Genomic DNA, 15,310 nt, shown 5'->3' on the forward strand with positions numbered 1-15,310 from the left:
ACAATATGTTCCTTTTATTAGTTGATTTCAGTCGGGTATGAAAGGAAGTGGCAGTTATATAGGGGTTTCCAAAGTTATTCAAAACACTAATCTAAGAAACCTTCTCTGCATAGGTACATATTTGGATACTCGTACTTTTAAAAAAGTTTTTATTTAAGTTCCAGTTTCGTTATACTAACATATTCGCACCTATGTCAGAAGTGTTTTTTCCATGAATTCAACTATATCTCTAAAGCCAACACATAGAAATAAAATAATACAATTTGAAATAAAAATAATAGATATATGAAACAATAAGATATTCACTTTTTACAGTACCATTGTTTTTGTTACAGTACCACTGAATGATTCACTCAAGGTTCAAGGTTCTTTATTTGTCATACGAACATAGCTACAGTGTAGTTATGCCGATTACATTCTTAGGTCACAGGCTTCTCCAACAGTGCAACACAATTACACAGATAAACAGAAAAATATAGTGCAAGTAAATAGTAAATACAAGAAGAAAAATAGTTTGAAATAGTGCAATGAGAGTCTACATGCAAGTTATTGGAATATGATATAGTAGTTAAATAATTTGAAAATAGCAGCCGGATGAATATTTTGGATGTTGTTGTTTCAACAGTTCAGGTGTTTAACAGTCTTATTGCCTGTGGGATGAAACGGTCCCTGAGTCGGGTGGTTTTAGTCCGAATGTCTTGTTTTCCTAGAGAATCCTTGATTTGGTCAATATAATAACAACCATCACACAATCATGTGCCCTGATATTCACATTGTGTAATACATTTTAAAGCTTGTAGATAATGACCTGCTCTTGAGTGCATCATTTCAAGCAAAAGGGATTTCCAGGTAGCCTACCATAAAATGACCTGAACTGAATCACAAAGTTCAGTTTCAAATCACTGAATGATTAGAAAGGTGACACACATAGAGAAAATGTGAAGAAATTACAGGGACTTTACATAAAAACACACAGGCTAATATGTAAACGTATGCCAATCCTTATTGAAAGTAGACGTGTAGTGTGATTAACATCACAGCTCTCGGCACGGTGTACATTTTCGACACATCATGGAGGGGTGGTTGTACAACAGGAAGTTAGAGGAAGTACAGCAATCTATAATAACCTCATTCAAGAATTCTTTCTGATGATTCATTTGCAGAGCTGTCTTCAAAGCCTCTATGTAAGTATCAAGAATGCTCCTTGTACCATTGATTTAAGATTAAAATAGTATTGTTGTTATTGCTCTGGGTATTTTAATTGTATAGCCTACTATATGCTTTGTATACTTTTTGTATACACAGATTGGAATTTAACAGCTTGTTTCTGGAGTTGACTAATGGGATTTGACACACATAGAGGTTGTCGTTAATTTTGTTACAAATTAAAATGTAGTATAAGTGAGTACAATTGGCTGGATTTCACACACTTCGTTACAGTATTACATTTATTCTTCCATTTATAAAATAGTTGCATTAGTGTGTTTGAAGTGATTGAATGTCCTGGTTTGCCAGGAGGACAGATAATGAAACAAAAAATAAGCCCGGGTAAAAATCGTGGTGATTCCGATGTATGTATTTTATGTAATCCATCTGAATATGCTGATTTTTGGTGTGATTTTCTAATATTAGCGGAGGGATTTCCAGCAACATTCTTTATATTTTGTTGACAGTCTCATTTTCATTTCAACATACCCGGAAGCAGTCATGCGCTGTGGTGATCTGTGACGTTCTCGAGTCGGGACTTTCCATACCGACTGAATTGGGAAACGGTGAGTAGACTCAGTGATGCTACTGGAAATGACATGTTACCTTGCTGTCTTATTAATTGTCTCAACTCAGACAATTTAGTTTTCTTTCCGCCGTGCTGCTGCAAAGACTAATGAGTCGTGTTTGACAGTTAGTCGCGTTAACAGACGTTAGCGTTAGCATGCTAATGTCAGTTGGTCTTGTCAAACTGGTTTCTGTGGGGCGTTAATATGTTAATATACCTGGATATTACTTTTTTTTGTATATCTGACTTGATTTACAAGTGCCTTGACTCCTATCTCCTCTCCCCCTTCACGGGCGAAACTAGGACAGTAGGAGAGGAGGCAAAGAAAAGATTCGACTATGTACAAAATGGAAAATGGGACGTTGCTCTCCAGACATTCCCGTTTGACTAGTTATTTTGTCGTTCAATTCAGCTTTAACTGTTATCTATGTCATTACATAACCAGGATAGATTTCTAATTGTTGCTTTGAACCATTTATTAGAACAAAGCAGTTCCTGGGTGATGTGTATCAACCATAGACTGTAGGTGAAATGACATTAACAAATATGGTTAAAACAGGGGTGGTATTGCTTGGGGATTATATCATGGTTAAAGATTATTCCAGATGTGTATTATGCTTCTTTTAAAGCTCAGGAAAACATACGCCCATAGCTGCTTCAGCAACCCTCTTCAGTTATGGAAAGAGGAGATGAGGAGGCACAAATCCTGAAATGAGAAAGGCCCCTAGCATAATGTGACCCTGCCAAAAGAAAATACCAGTTATGATTATAATGTGAATGTTTAGCTAATTCACCACTTGGTCAACACTTTACTAACCTCAGTTCGCACAAAATTAACAGGAAATTGATTCTTTGAATTTCAGGTATAATTGAATATAAGTAAGACCTAATTGAACATTGCTTATTGTCACGATGAACCTGGCAAAGCCTTAACATATACAGACTTAAAGAGGTTCAAATCCTCCATGAAGAATTTCTACTTGAACCCAATTTAACATTTTCTGTCTGTTTTTTTTCTTAATTTCTACAGGTCCTGCTATCATTAACCGAAAGAGGAGGGTCCATTATCCACACCCAAGAAGGATAACCTTTTTTTTATTTGGTTTTTGGTATTCAAATATGGCGGATTAGACGCCTACAAAAAAGATGTCGTAGAAGGGGGGAGGGGTTTGAGAGAACATATGATCCCTTGGTCTGTGTGTGTGTTTGTGTGTTCACTTGAGATATTTATTTAATTTCTAATGTTGGTTAAAATAAACACATTCTACATGATTAAATTAAAAGGGTCATGCATGCCTGTGCTTAATATACAAGACAATCAAGTCTATACTGACCCAGGGTGAGAAAAACACGTTTTCTGAGAATGCATTTAATTTACTCTCTCTAAAAAAAAGTCTATTGTTTTTTACTGCACAGCATGTGTTTTGTTGGACGTACATCCACTGGGGCTTTAACTGAAAGAGAAATGTAGACGTTTCTGCAGTTAAATGTTTTTTTTTTCTGAAGGGAAAGGTGAAATGGATCCAGGTGTAAAGTTCAGGCTTTATGTTGGACATAGGAGGTTAGAGGGAAACACATGACTTCATGTCCTTTGGAACCTCAATGACGTGAGGGTGGTGGTGGTGGTGCTGGTGGCTGAACTGGTAGTTTTGTTTCTTCACTTCATTTCAAACTTAACCAAGCTTACTTTCACTTTCTATTGTACTGAAGTCTTTTGATTTGAGTTGCATCCCCTCCCCACATGCTCGGCCCATGATCTTCTACTTTCTGTTGCAGTGTGAGTGTGTGTCGCTGTAAGAAAGCAAGACCTTGGGTTCTCTCAAACCCCTTTCCCTTTTAAGGACATCTCTTTTACCTTTATATTTCTAAACTTTAATACAAAAAATGGAAACTCTTGTTCAACTAAAGAACAACCCCTTTTTGATGGGATTATGTCGCAACGGGCCTCCACCTGACCTGCAATATGATAACTCCTCAGGTACCACTCTCTTTAATTGTGTTGTCTTTTAGATTTAAGCTTTTAAACTTCTGATGTGCTTTAAAAAACTCGATGTGTCAGTATGATGTCCTTTTTATCCCACAGAGCTCTTCCGCATCTCTACCTTTGCCCGGTTCCCAGCTTCAGGAGTTACAGAGCGGAGTTTGGCGAAGGCCGGCTGGTTCTACACCGGCGTGGGCGACCGTGTGCAGTGTTTCAGGTGCAACGTGACGGCAGATGGCTGGCAGGTGGGAGACTGTCCGTCTGAGAAACACCGGCAGCTCTCTCCTTCCTGCTCCTTCATCCAGAGCCTCCCGTCCACAGCCAACCTGCTCTCCTCCTCGCACTCCGCCTTCTCCCCGCTCCGCATCGCTCCAGCTGTACCGGTAAGATCAATACAAGTTTCTTTAAAAATGACTAGACGAATATTTATTTTTGAAATGTTCTGGTATATGGATATTTTTCCTAGGTATATTAGACTGTATTATAGGGCTGTGCAATTAATCGTATTTTAATCTCGATTACGATTTTGGCTTGCAACGATTACGAAAACAACGTAATCGAAATAAAACGATTATTAATTTTATTTAATACATTTTTATTTTCAGTTAAATTATACTTAAAGTTCAGGGTAATCAACTGTTAAAAACATTCTTTTTTCAATAAATGGATGTTTTCAAAGTAAATGGATAATCGTTTTCAATAATCGTGATATCAATTATTGACCAAAAATAACCGTGATCGTTCTTTTGCCATCATCGCACAGCCCTACTGTATTATTGTAATTTGTAGGATGACCTTATACAACCCATCTTTAATTTAATTTTTGTTATACCTGTTTTATTTGACGTTCTCAGTGTTATTATTGATTTGATCATTTTTGTTTTTCATATTCTCATGATTAAGTGTTAGGGTTTGAGACCTTAAACATGTTGTGACCCCTTGTGAAATAAACTGTTCTTTAAATTGGAGTACCATTGGATGTAAAGGGGAATGTGAGAAAATAACTAATAAAGAATAAGTAAAAGAAAAAATTACTAGACACACATTTATAGAAATAGTTTTAAAATGTTTAAGTTTAAAAGGCTTTATTAGTTATATGACAAGGCTACTGCGTGGGTTTTGGCAATGACAATCTTAAGTGTCCTCCAACGATGCAACATACACTTAACTTAAAACGAAAAAGACGTAAAATAGTATAATAGAACTAATTGTGACTAGTGCTGCGTACCGGTACGCCGAACCGGTACTGGACTTGTAAAAAGTTTCGGTTCAAGTCCGGTTAAAACCGGAACGTCAGGAACCGGTACTTGGACTCGCAAAAAAACTAGCACTTACGTATATTCTGGTGTCTGTGGTTATTTAAACATTCCCTGATAAACGTTATTCAGCGTCAATAAATGAGTGCTAATCCCAGTGTGCTCAGTGTACAACATCACATGTCATTTCACCTTCGATTTACGGTTTGAAAACGTAGAATTTCGCCACATGCTAATGCTAACCGGAAGTGAAGAATTTTCAGAATAAAAGTTTTAAGTTAATAGTGTGAACTTTCGGTTTTTTCAGAATAAAAGTGATTTAAATTAGTGTTTTTAATTCAAAATTACGCCATATCAACATTGATTTTAATTTCTAACAGTATGTATTGTAGAGTTGTAGAAAATACATGGTGCACAGACAGTACAGTACACTCTGACTGTACAGTCACTAGAGTGTAGCCTATACTGTATATTAGGCGTGTAACAGTGTGATGCGTATAGTCTACTCTACACTCTACCTTTCAGCAACGTTTTAGGGATTTAGGCTCAGTCAGCTCAGGGACTGTTTGGTTACTTTAGTTTGGTAAATGAAATAAATGTTTGAACTTTGTAGTAGTTCACTGTAGTTGCTGTCATAAGTCATTTGTAGACTAAGTGGCACATTTGTACTTTGTAGAGAAATGTAGACACAAGTTGGAAGGGAGCACAATAAACCTGATGAGTTTGAATTTGAGTTGATTATGAGTTAATTTTCAATTGATAATTAGCTCACAATAAGTTCACTTTAGTTACTCACACAACTTGACACAAGCCATGGGTTCAGGTCCGGACTTATAAGTCCGGACCTGAACCTGAACCTCTGGACTTGAGTCCGGACCTGAACCTGAATGTGAGTCCAGGTACGCAGCACTAATTGTGACCATAGCTAAATAATCAATATCAATCAATGTATTTTGTTCTTTGTATTTTGTGCATATGACAATAAAACCTTTGAATCTTTGAATATAATTGTTCATAGAGCAACTAATCTAGTCCTTGGTATGAATTTGTTTGTCTTCTGTTGTTGCATTTCCTCGTAGAATTAACCTACCGGAGTACATTTTCATATTTAGTTTGCATCTTGTTGTTCCAGCTTTCTGGTCCAGGCCCAGCTGCTCCTAACCCAGCAGTAAGCCAAGGTGAGGAGCCGGTGGGCTACCTGAACATGGCCTTCTCTGCTCCCCCCCCCTCCAGCCCGCTCAGCTCTCGGGGTGTTGAGGACATGTCCCACCAGAGACCGACGTGCCACAACCCCAGCATGCGCAGAGAGCAGAACCGCCTGGACTCCTTCCACCCGTGGACGCTCTCCATCATAACCCCCTCCGAGCTCGCCAAGGCGGGCTTCTACTTCCTGGGCCAGGGCGACCGAGTGGCCTGCTTCAGCTGCGGAGGACAGGTGTGTGTCCCCACGGAGGCACCGACCCCACTGCCTTATGGAAGAGTGTGTACATGTAGAAGGAAACGAGGTGTAACAAACCGTAGAATGTAACCCGCATATAGCTCTTACCCTGGCTTCATTTAGAGATGTTGCTCCGTCACATTCAAAAATACTGAAACTGAGTATCTTATTTTCACTCTATATTCTGTGGTCTTTTGTGGCCCTGTTCTACTTATATGTGCATTCACATTGTATCAGTAGGATTTCATGATATGACATGAAAAGGTTCCTAGCATAGTATGCCATAAAATAAGAAGAAAGGTCATCATTTTGTATGCTATTATAAAAAAGTAGTATGTAGCAACAATGTCATTTAAAAGTCCTCATCGTACTACATAAGGCAGTAAAGTCATAGTATAGTATCACTAATAATAATTACCTAAGGAAATATGTTTACGGGTTCTAAAAGATAACGATAGAAGTGGACAGAAGGCAATACTATTATCATGCAGGTTGTATGTGTTTCAGGGTTCATTTCTTTAACAGGAAACATGACAGAAGTTTTTTGTTTTGTATTTGCAGTTGAGTAACTGGGAGCCAGGCGACAGAGCCGTATCCGAGCACCAGAGGCATTATCCGAACTGTCGTTTTGTGCGAGGGGACAGAGCCGACAATGTGTCGCTGGCGTCCGGAGGAGTCTCCTCTCAGCTGCCTTCAGGGGCCCCGGGCCTCAACAATGTGTCCAACAACGCCATGCAGCTGAGCGACGAGAGGCTGCTCACGTTTGTCAACTGGCCGTCTCGTATCCCGGTCCGGCCCGACCAGCTGGCTAAAGCTGGGTTCTACTATGTAGGTACGGCTAATGTCACAGAGACCAGCTGATCAGACTCCGCTGACGAGGAGCTGCTGGAAGGACACTGAATGTTAGACTTGGAAATGATAGCTAAAGCCGGTCCATATCTGCATTATCAGCTTTGAATGCAAGAGTCCGGCAGTGGCTCAGTCAGTAGGGGCTTGGACTGTGAGCTGTAGGGTCACCGGTTCAAGTCCCAGACCAGACCTAAAAATGGAGTGTGGACTGCTACTTGGAGAGGTCCCAATTCACCTCCTGCCCTGCCGTGGTGCTCTTGAGCAAGGCACCGGACACCCCCCTTCCCCCCCATTGCTCCCCGGGCGCTGTGCAATAGCTGCTCCTAGTACTAGACTCCTGGTACTACGATGGGTTAAAAGCTGAGAACACATGTCACTGCGTGTGCTCTGCACGTGTGACCATTAAAGAGGGTTTCATCCCTCGCCAATTCAATAGTGATATGATAGTGTTGTGTTCACAGCTTGTTGCGCTCTCCCAACATTAATTATTGCAGGTTAAAGGAGACTGAAAAAAGAAAAGAAAAAGATCTCAGCTTTGATTATTTTCAAAACTAAATAACATATATTAATTCTGAAAATAATATATGTGCACCCTTCCTGATATAAGGCACCATTTGTATTACGTTAAACGCATTTCTTTAGGACCACAACATAAAATATACCTCCCAGAAGTTAAATTCTTAATGTACCTTTTCATTTATAGCAATAACCTGTTGTGGATATAGGTGTTTTACTAAAACAGAAATGCTGTTGAAATGTAAATCTTCAAGTCATTTAAACGAAACCGAGTTTACAGATAATGTCAATTCAAAGGTTGGAGGTTTTTTCCCTTTCCTTTCAGTAACAGTTTCCCCGTGTGGGGGGGGTGTCCAACGCACACATGACTTTCCAGAAGTAAATTCTATTGGGGACAGCTGGTTTCTAACAACTCATTTGAATACTAAATATATAATTTTTTTCGGTAAACTACTTGGGTTTCAGGCAAAAGCAGAAATGAAAGATGGGGAAACAAACCTGCCCTGAACTGGTTTCAGTTGAAACAGTCCTTTATCAGAAAAAACATGTTTTCTTCTTTGAAATCCCCTTCAAATTACCCGTCACACTGAAAGTCCTTTGTTTGCCCTAAAGGTCGTAATGATGACGTAAAGTGTTTCTGCTGCGACGGAGGCCTGCGCTGCTGGGAGTCCGGAGACGATCCTTGGGTGGAACACGCTAAATGGTTCCCTCGGTAAATGCTGTTTCAAATACTGTTTTATTGCTGTTTCATTTTGGTTCAAAATGTGTGGACCAGAGCACTTTGTACTTATACGTTTGTATTCCTCTGGTTTATTCCAGGTGTGAATATTTGCTCCAAGAGAAGGGACAAGAGTTCGTTCACCAGATCCAGGCTCGATTCCCTCGGCTGTTTGAGCAGGTTGGTAGCGAGCGGCACACAAATCGTACACGTTTTGCAGAGAACAAGTCTTTAAATAAATGTGTTTTTTCCCCCAAAAGCTTTTATCAAATGGAGACAGCCGCTCCAGAGAGTTTACGGACCCACCTGGTGAGTTTGGAAGGATTAGCTGACTAAATGGATTTTGGCACAATGTAAAGAGTCCTTGACAGACAGGAAGTGCTTTCAACCAGCTTGACGTTTGTACTCTCTGTGTCTCTCAGTAGTTCACCTCGGCCCAGGAGAGGAGCGCTCCGAGGATGCAGTGATGATGAACACGCCTGTGATTAAGTCCGCTCTAGAGATGGGCTTCGAGCGTAGTCTAGTGAAGCAAACCGTCCAGAGCAAGATCCTGACGAGCGGGGAGAACTACCGCACCGTCCAGGAGCTGGTCTCAGACCTGCTGAGTGCCGAGGACCAGAAGAGGGAGGAGGAGCGAGAGATGGTGGCCGAGGCAATGGCATCGGGTACAGCTGACGGAAAATACCTTCAGATAAATTCTCCACTGACATGAACCAAAATGAAATCCAGCTATCTTCATGCATTCTGAATCATTTCATTTTGTTCTGTTACATTAGATGGCTTCACCTTTGTGAAGAGACACCAGGCAGCGTTGATCCAGCGGCTGAAGAGTGTGGAGCCAGTGCTGGAGCATTTAAGGGAGCAAACTGTGATCTGTAAGCGTCTACTTTTTCTTTCTTTTTGTTGGCCAGAGACGGCCTTTATTTGAGAAATAGAGTGAAAGGGGAAACAGAGGGGAGGTAATGTTCGAATCGGCTTACAAGGCAGCGGTCTCCGCATATGGGAGGCCCTCTTTTTTAATCATTGGATTTAATCTGCTTTAACAACTGTTGCCCCATCTTTTAAATGTTTTGTAACTTTGTAGAAAGGACAGTTAACTAGTTACTTAGGGACGCAGGATTTAGGTTTTAAGAGCTACATGTCTGATGATACCTGAAAATGACCAGTGTTGCAATAAAAGGAATACAGGGGGTCCACGGGGTCTTAAAAAGTATTAAAAGTTGATAATCAATTTAATGAAAATTAAGGCTATTAAAAAGTATTAAACGGCATTTTCCAAGGTGTTACAGTAGATTGTGTTCAACAAGCAGTCTATGAAATCAACAAGGATGGCTTTTTGTTCAAAATGTACACTGTTGTTCACCAGTTTATAATATTCAGAGCGTGACTGATAAGCAACTGTTGAGCAGAATTCAGACAGAGACTCGAATATGCAGCTTTAGCGTCTTCAGTTCTCTCCGCTGCGAGTAATACTTCCTGTTCCCCTGCAGCCACAGAGGAGTACGGCGGTCTGAAGGCTCAGACGTCGGCCCAGCAGCAAACCGCCCGGCTGATCGAGCTCATCCTCACTAAGGGAAACGCCGCAGCCGAGGTGTTCCGCAACTGGATCCAGAAAAACGACGTCCACCTGCTCAGAGATCTCATGGGTATGTCTTTATAACACCGAGGAGATCATGCAGTATGTGCTCATACTAAACATTTCAATACAGTTGGTCATGAAACTAATACTGCCATGTTTAAAAAAAAAAGTCTAGTGGTTTATTCAACTCCAGAGCAAACATTGTTCTGTCTAAAAAGCCCAACTATTAAGCATAAGATGGCTCTGAAGAAGTTCAAAGTTCTTGCTTTTTGTGTTGTTTTTTTTGCTTCATTGTTTATAAACCAAAGTCCAAGCTAACTACATTTTAACTTTCACATTTTCAGCCGTATCTAACGAAGCTGCATCACCAAGCCAAGATCTTTCAGGTATTAAGACAAGCATAAAAACTCACTATCCTGACTATCTAACTTTTGTGTGTTTTTGATTTCTATTTGTTTATCTTTGAAGCACTTTGTAACTTCTACTTTGATAAGTTTATCTTTGCTTAATATCGGCCCCATGATGTGAAATTTCAATTTGAATGTTAGATGAACAGCCTATTGTATCTGATGTGAGATATTATCTAAATATACCTCCAAGTAAATGACAGTCTTCTGTTAACGTTTGATAATGAATAAAATGTTCTATTTAATTCACTTTTATCATCATCAAACATGTAGATCATCGTGTTGGATTTGCAGGTTGGAAATGTCTCCCTTTTGTTTTGCAGACCTCCCCATGGAGGAGCAGCTGCGGCGCCTGCAGGAGGAGCGGACCTGCAAGGTGTGTATGGATAAAGAAGTCAACATCGTGTTCATCCCCTGTGGACACCTGGTGGTGTGCAAAGAGTGTGCGCCGTCGCTGAGGAAGTGTCCAATCTGCAGAGGCCTGGTGAAAGGAACGGTCCGAACCTTCCTCTCATAACCGGGGAGTCGTTCAGTCTCTCAACACTGTTAGCAATATGATAGAAATGTTTATACAGTTGAGGATATAATCCAATATTACAGTTGTTATAATCAGTAGAAAGCTCTGGGTGATGTGTTTGAAACAAGTACATTATTGATGGGAATTATATACATTTTATCTGTAAAAATGTATGAAAAAACATCTGACAAACTTTAATTACTAATTGTTAAATGACCTAAGATTGTATTAAACTTAATTTATTTGAGATTGTATAACCACAGCAGTGCATTTCATGTAACAGTTTTGAATCTTTTTTCTTAATGGGCTGACTAATCATATGATCAGCACTCACTAATTTAACCCTGAGGTTAAGTTCACTTATAAACTGATGAAAAAATACATATTCAAAATGTGACTAAGGAATTACTGTATAAACCACATCTCCAATATAACAGCTTTTGTATTCTAAAAAAAGGAACACGAATCATGTTCTAGACAATTTTCTAAGGGTCCTCAATGACACCTGATGATGCTAGTCTTTTTGAGCAACCTGGTACAACATGTGATACTCCATATCTACCACTAAGCAGGCAGTATACACCAGGTGCTTGGTAAAACAGATTATGCTAAATCCACTTTTTCATGTCTTTTATACAACATGTCCCCTCTGTGTAAAGATTCTGAAAGTTTCAGGAAAAAAGATTTGCTCTTTGTCCTGATCCATTTATATAAGAACCTGTCTGAAAATGAGCTGATCAGATTTTGGCTTAGGTAACCCCCCCCCCCACCTTATCACCTGAATCTCTTCCTAGAGTAGTGGTTCCCAACTGGGGGGGCACCAGGCCTCAGATGATTTGAGGCCAAATATCATATTTAGACTTTTCTTTTTAATATATATTGTCACTAAAAGCCTTGTCTCTTCATTACAATATTAAAAACTCAAGTTAGTAGCTATTACAAATCCAAACATGTATAATTATCTCTTTAATATAAATGTTTCTTCTGCCCGTAAAGTGTCCAATCCGGGCTTTGCTGGATAAGCGCATTTTTAAAACAGTCATTGTCCATGCCGGTTTCTGTTGATTATTTGTCAGAGTTGCTCCGGTCAGATCGGTCTCCTCCATTTAGATTATTTACGACTTTTGAATCCACATAAACACATCGACAAAATCCGGCTTACTTTGAACATGTGTTTTAAACAATTGATTCCACTTGTGCCGTCCTTTCATTTCTTCATACAGCAGGAATCCAAATTAATTAATCCTGAGTCCAATAACCATCAAAGTCACTCCAACAGTGCTTCTTAATTACACTTTCATCCTCCTTTAACACAATACTTTACATTCATCCAGTTTGTGACAGTAGTTTTAGCATTTTGACACTTTTAAACGTTAATTACCGAAAATGTTTTGGTAAACATCTCAGTCAGTGGAGGTAGACGCACCTAAGCATTTCCATTGTGTACCAATTTGAAAACATACAAGGACACTGAATCAGTTGTAGTTTATACAAATATTTATTCCTCCACAAGTCTTTCCAGCCACAGTTTAGATGATGCCAATCTGTAGAGAAGAAAGAGACATTCATTAAACAATGTCCACCCACAGAGTAAATACATCTGAACCTGCACTCTCGCATCAGTGGTTCCTTTGAGTGCATCATTTTTATTCAGACGCAATAAAATTTACATCACTTGCACAGGTTTGACAACTTATACATGCAAATTCACCCATTAGGCTGAACATCCCATGTTACCCTGTTGAATGGCTGAAAGCTCACCTTGTTTGCAACATCCAACGCATCGTAATCTGGTGCGAGACGAACGTACGCCTTCTTCTCACCATCAGGCCTGTTGACATGAAAAAAACAGATATGTTAGAAGAAAAATCTCATGAAGGCGAGTGTATCATGTTTATATTTACAGAGGGACAAGTTGTTAAAGACCCATGTAGACTTTGCAAGTTAAGGGCCCATATGTCGTACATCAAGTCCAATAAAACCACAAGACTGTTCTTGCTTGAATTATAAACTGTATATATAATGAAATTAGTGCACATTAGGGCCATCATTCCAGTTATCTAGATAGTGTTCAGCCTGGTTAAGATTTCTTACCTGATGAGTGTGTTGACTTTGGCGACATCGATGTCATACAGCTTCTTGACTGCGTGTTTGATCTGGTGTTTGTTTGCCTTGACATCCACAATGAACACAAGTGTGTTGTTGTCCTCAATTTTCTTCATGGCGGACTCTGTGGTCAAGGGGAACTTGATGATGGCATAGTGATCCAGCCTGCAGGAGGAAAATATTCATACATTTTATATCACGGTATAAACATGCCTTTGCTTGTCAACTTGTAAATGTATATTTAAGTGCATCAGTGGTATATGGTATATACACGTTTGAATCACGCATTGACCATTTAGCACCAGGTGTAAACCCTGCACTTCTCAACAGTCGCTGTACTCACTTGTTCCTGCGAGGAGCACTCTTGCGGGGATACTTGGGCTGCCTGCGCAGACGAAGGGTTTTGGGGCGACGGAAGGTGGGAGAAGTCCTGATCTTCTTCTTCCTCTGGCTGTGTACACCCTTAAGCACAGCCTTTTTGGCCTTCAGGGCCTTTGACTTGGCCTCAGTCTTGACCGGGACAGCTTAAATGGAGAGATAACATTTATTAGACTTGTGTTGATGTTCCTCCAGATGGTAATAAACTGCAAGGCGTTTTGGAAGTTTCCAAAAACATGAAATCCCTCTAAATTTCACACGTTGTACATAAAAGCCAAACCCACCAAAATGAGTACTTTAAAGCGTGACCCATTTACAATTGTCTTCAAGTGGCTTTAGTTAAAGCTACGTTCACAAGTTGACATTAAATTCCCTTGTGAATGCAGCTACACACGATAACAATGCAGATCTCTACAAAATATCACTTGGCAGGGGAATGATACAACGTTACTCTTTAGAATTGAAAGCCATTTAGAGCACGAAAACGCCAAAACTCCTCCGGATTTCCCCCCGTTAAATAACCACTATTTCACTCAAATTAACGAATTGGTCATGGTTTTTGACACATTTCATGTTCCTCAATATTACATACAATAGTAACTTAAATTGCTATCACGTGTAGCTAGTCAAACGTTTCAAACACCGCGGAGGTGGAGCTAGTGCTAACATCACGAAAACGGCTAATCCACCAACACGTTATACCCAATAGGGTGATTATTATCAAGACTCATTAACGTGTACTTGTTAATACGTGTCTGTTTAAGACTGTAGGACACAATCAAGACAGAATAAGAGCTGTAAACGGTCAACGTTTTTTATAAGTAGCGTCAACCCTCTCATGCTAACATTAGCTTAGCATCACGTTTTAGTATACATGCCGGTGAGGCAGTCTGCGTTTTATAACATTTAAACACTTGACAGCAATGTCCTGAGGTAAATTAAACCTCTTTCAATTCAACTTTTAATTGTGGGTATATCTAACGAAACGTTTACGCTATAAAAAGGTATTAACTACGCGTATTATTCATAAAAAATCATAAGATTGACGAACCTTCCTTCTTCACCTTCGGTGCCATGTTGAGAAAGGAAGGCTGATTGGGGTTTCCTGCAGTATATGGCATGGGCGAGATCTCACTGCGGATGTATCGCGATATTTAGATGACTTGTTTTGCGTGGTGTGTAAACCATTGGGTTAAGATGATCCATTTTCCTTTGCTTTGCTTAAAAATAGGTTACAAATAGCTTTGAATACGTGTTTCGGGAGCTGATTGAATCTAACACGACATATGGTGATGTGGGACATGGTTTGCTTGATTGTTTCCGCCAAGCTGAAGCAAATATTGTCACCAGTTAGCTCTCTTAAAGCACTTTGAATTGCCTTGTGTTGAAAAGTGCTATATAAATAAACTTGCCTTGCCTTGCCTCAAGTTATTTTGTACCTTTTAAAAGATTCAACAAGTGCAGCAAATAATGATTATTTGAATTGTTGATTATTTCTTTAGTTGTATGGTCTATACATTTTAGGAAATTGGTAAAACATGTCAATCAGTGTTTGCCAAAATCCCAACAAGGCTTAATTATCTCAAAAAGTTACTGAAAGATACATTTTTGAGTCAAATGTCTTGATGACTAAAACATTGTATGCATTACATTAATGGATGTTTACATATTGCTTACTGCACATATTTTATATTCTATAATTTATTTCATTCTATTTCGATGTAAATTGCTGCATTATTTTATTGCCATCTTACTATATTTGTATTACAGTGTTCTTAATATAGTTCGCTA

The 15,310-nt window shown here is 39.4% G+C and overlaps 2 protein-coding genes and 1 non-coding gene across 6 annotated transcripts; 1 reads left to right on the plus strand and 2 right to left on the minus strand.

Annotated features, from left to right (window-relative positions):
• Nucleotides 1–1,107: 1,107 nt before the first annotated feature.
• Nucleotides 1,108–11,427, plus strand: birc2 (baculoviral IAP repeat containing 2). Of its 4 annotated transcripts, none has more exons than XM_034098818.2 (14): nt 1,108–1,184; nt 1,674–1,772; nt 2,805–3,752; nt 3,858–4,138; nt 6,144–6,491; nt 7,011–7,281; nt 8,427–8,526; nt 8,634–8,712; nt 8,793–8,841; nt 8,955–9,197; nt 9,309–9,407; nt 10,023–10,178; nt 10,456–10,497; nt 10,842–11,427. In XM_034098818.2, exons 3-14 carry the CDS (start codon nt 3,659–3,661, stop codon nt 11,033–11,035), a joined length of 1,956 nt encoding a protein of 651 aa, XP_033954709.1. In that variant the 5' UTR covers nt 1,108–1,184; nt 1,674–1,772; nt 2,805–3,658; the 3' UTR covers nt 11,036–11,427. The 4 variants fall into 4 exon arrangements, with proteins under 4 accessions (XP_033954709.1, XP_033954707.1, XP_033954711.1 ...); XM_034098816.2 differs by having other exon boundaries at nt 1,150–1,184; nt 1,706–1,772; XM_034098820.2 differs by having other exon boundaries at nt 1,150–1,184; nt 1,706–1,772; nt 6,144–6,446.
• Nucleotides 11,428–12,514: 1,087 nt separating this feature from the next.
• Nucleotides 12,515–14,680, minus strand: rpl23a (ribosomal protein L23a). Its single transcript, XM_034099126.2, has 5 exons — nt 14,571–14,680; nt 13,485–13,665; nt 13,130–13,306; nt 12,797–12,866; nt 12,515–12,579 (listed from the first exon to the last, which is right to left on the minus strand). Exons 1-5 carry the CDS (start codon nt 14,638–14,640, stop codon nt 12,565–12,567), a joined length of 513 nt encoding a protein of 170 aa, XP_033955017.1. The 5' UTR covers nt 14,641–14,680; the 3' UTR covers nt 12,515–12,564.
• Nucleotides 12,650–12,716, minus strand: LOC117459115 (small nucleolar RNA SNORD42). Its single transcript, XR_004553488.1, has one exon. It is a non-coding gene; the product is annotated as a small nucleolar RNA SNORD42 (small nucleolar RNA).
• Nucleotides 14,681–15,310: the final 630 nt, after the last annotated feature.

The sequence above is a fragment of the Pseudochaenichthys georgianus genome, chromosome 14 (genome assembly GCF_902827115.2).
Source record: "Pseudochaenichthys georgianus chromosome 14, fPseGeo1.2, whole genome shotgun sequence".
NCBI classification, from domain to species: Eukaryota; Metazoa; Chordata; class Actinopteri; order Perciformes; family Channichthyidae; genus Pseudochaenichthys; species Pseudochaenichthys georgianus.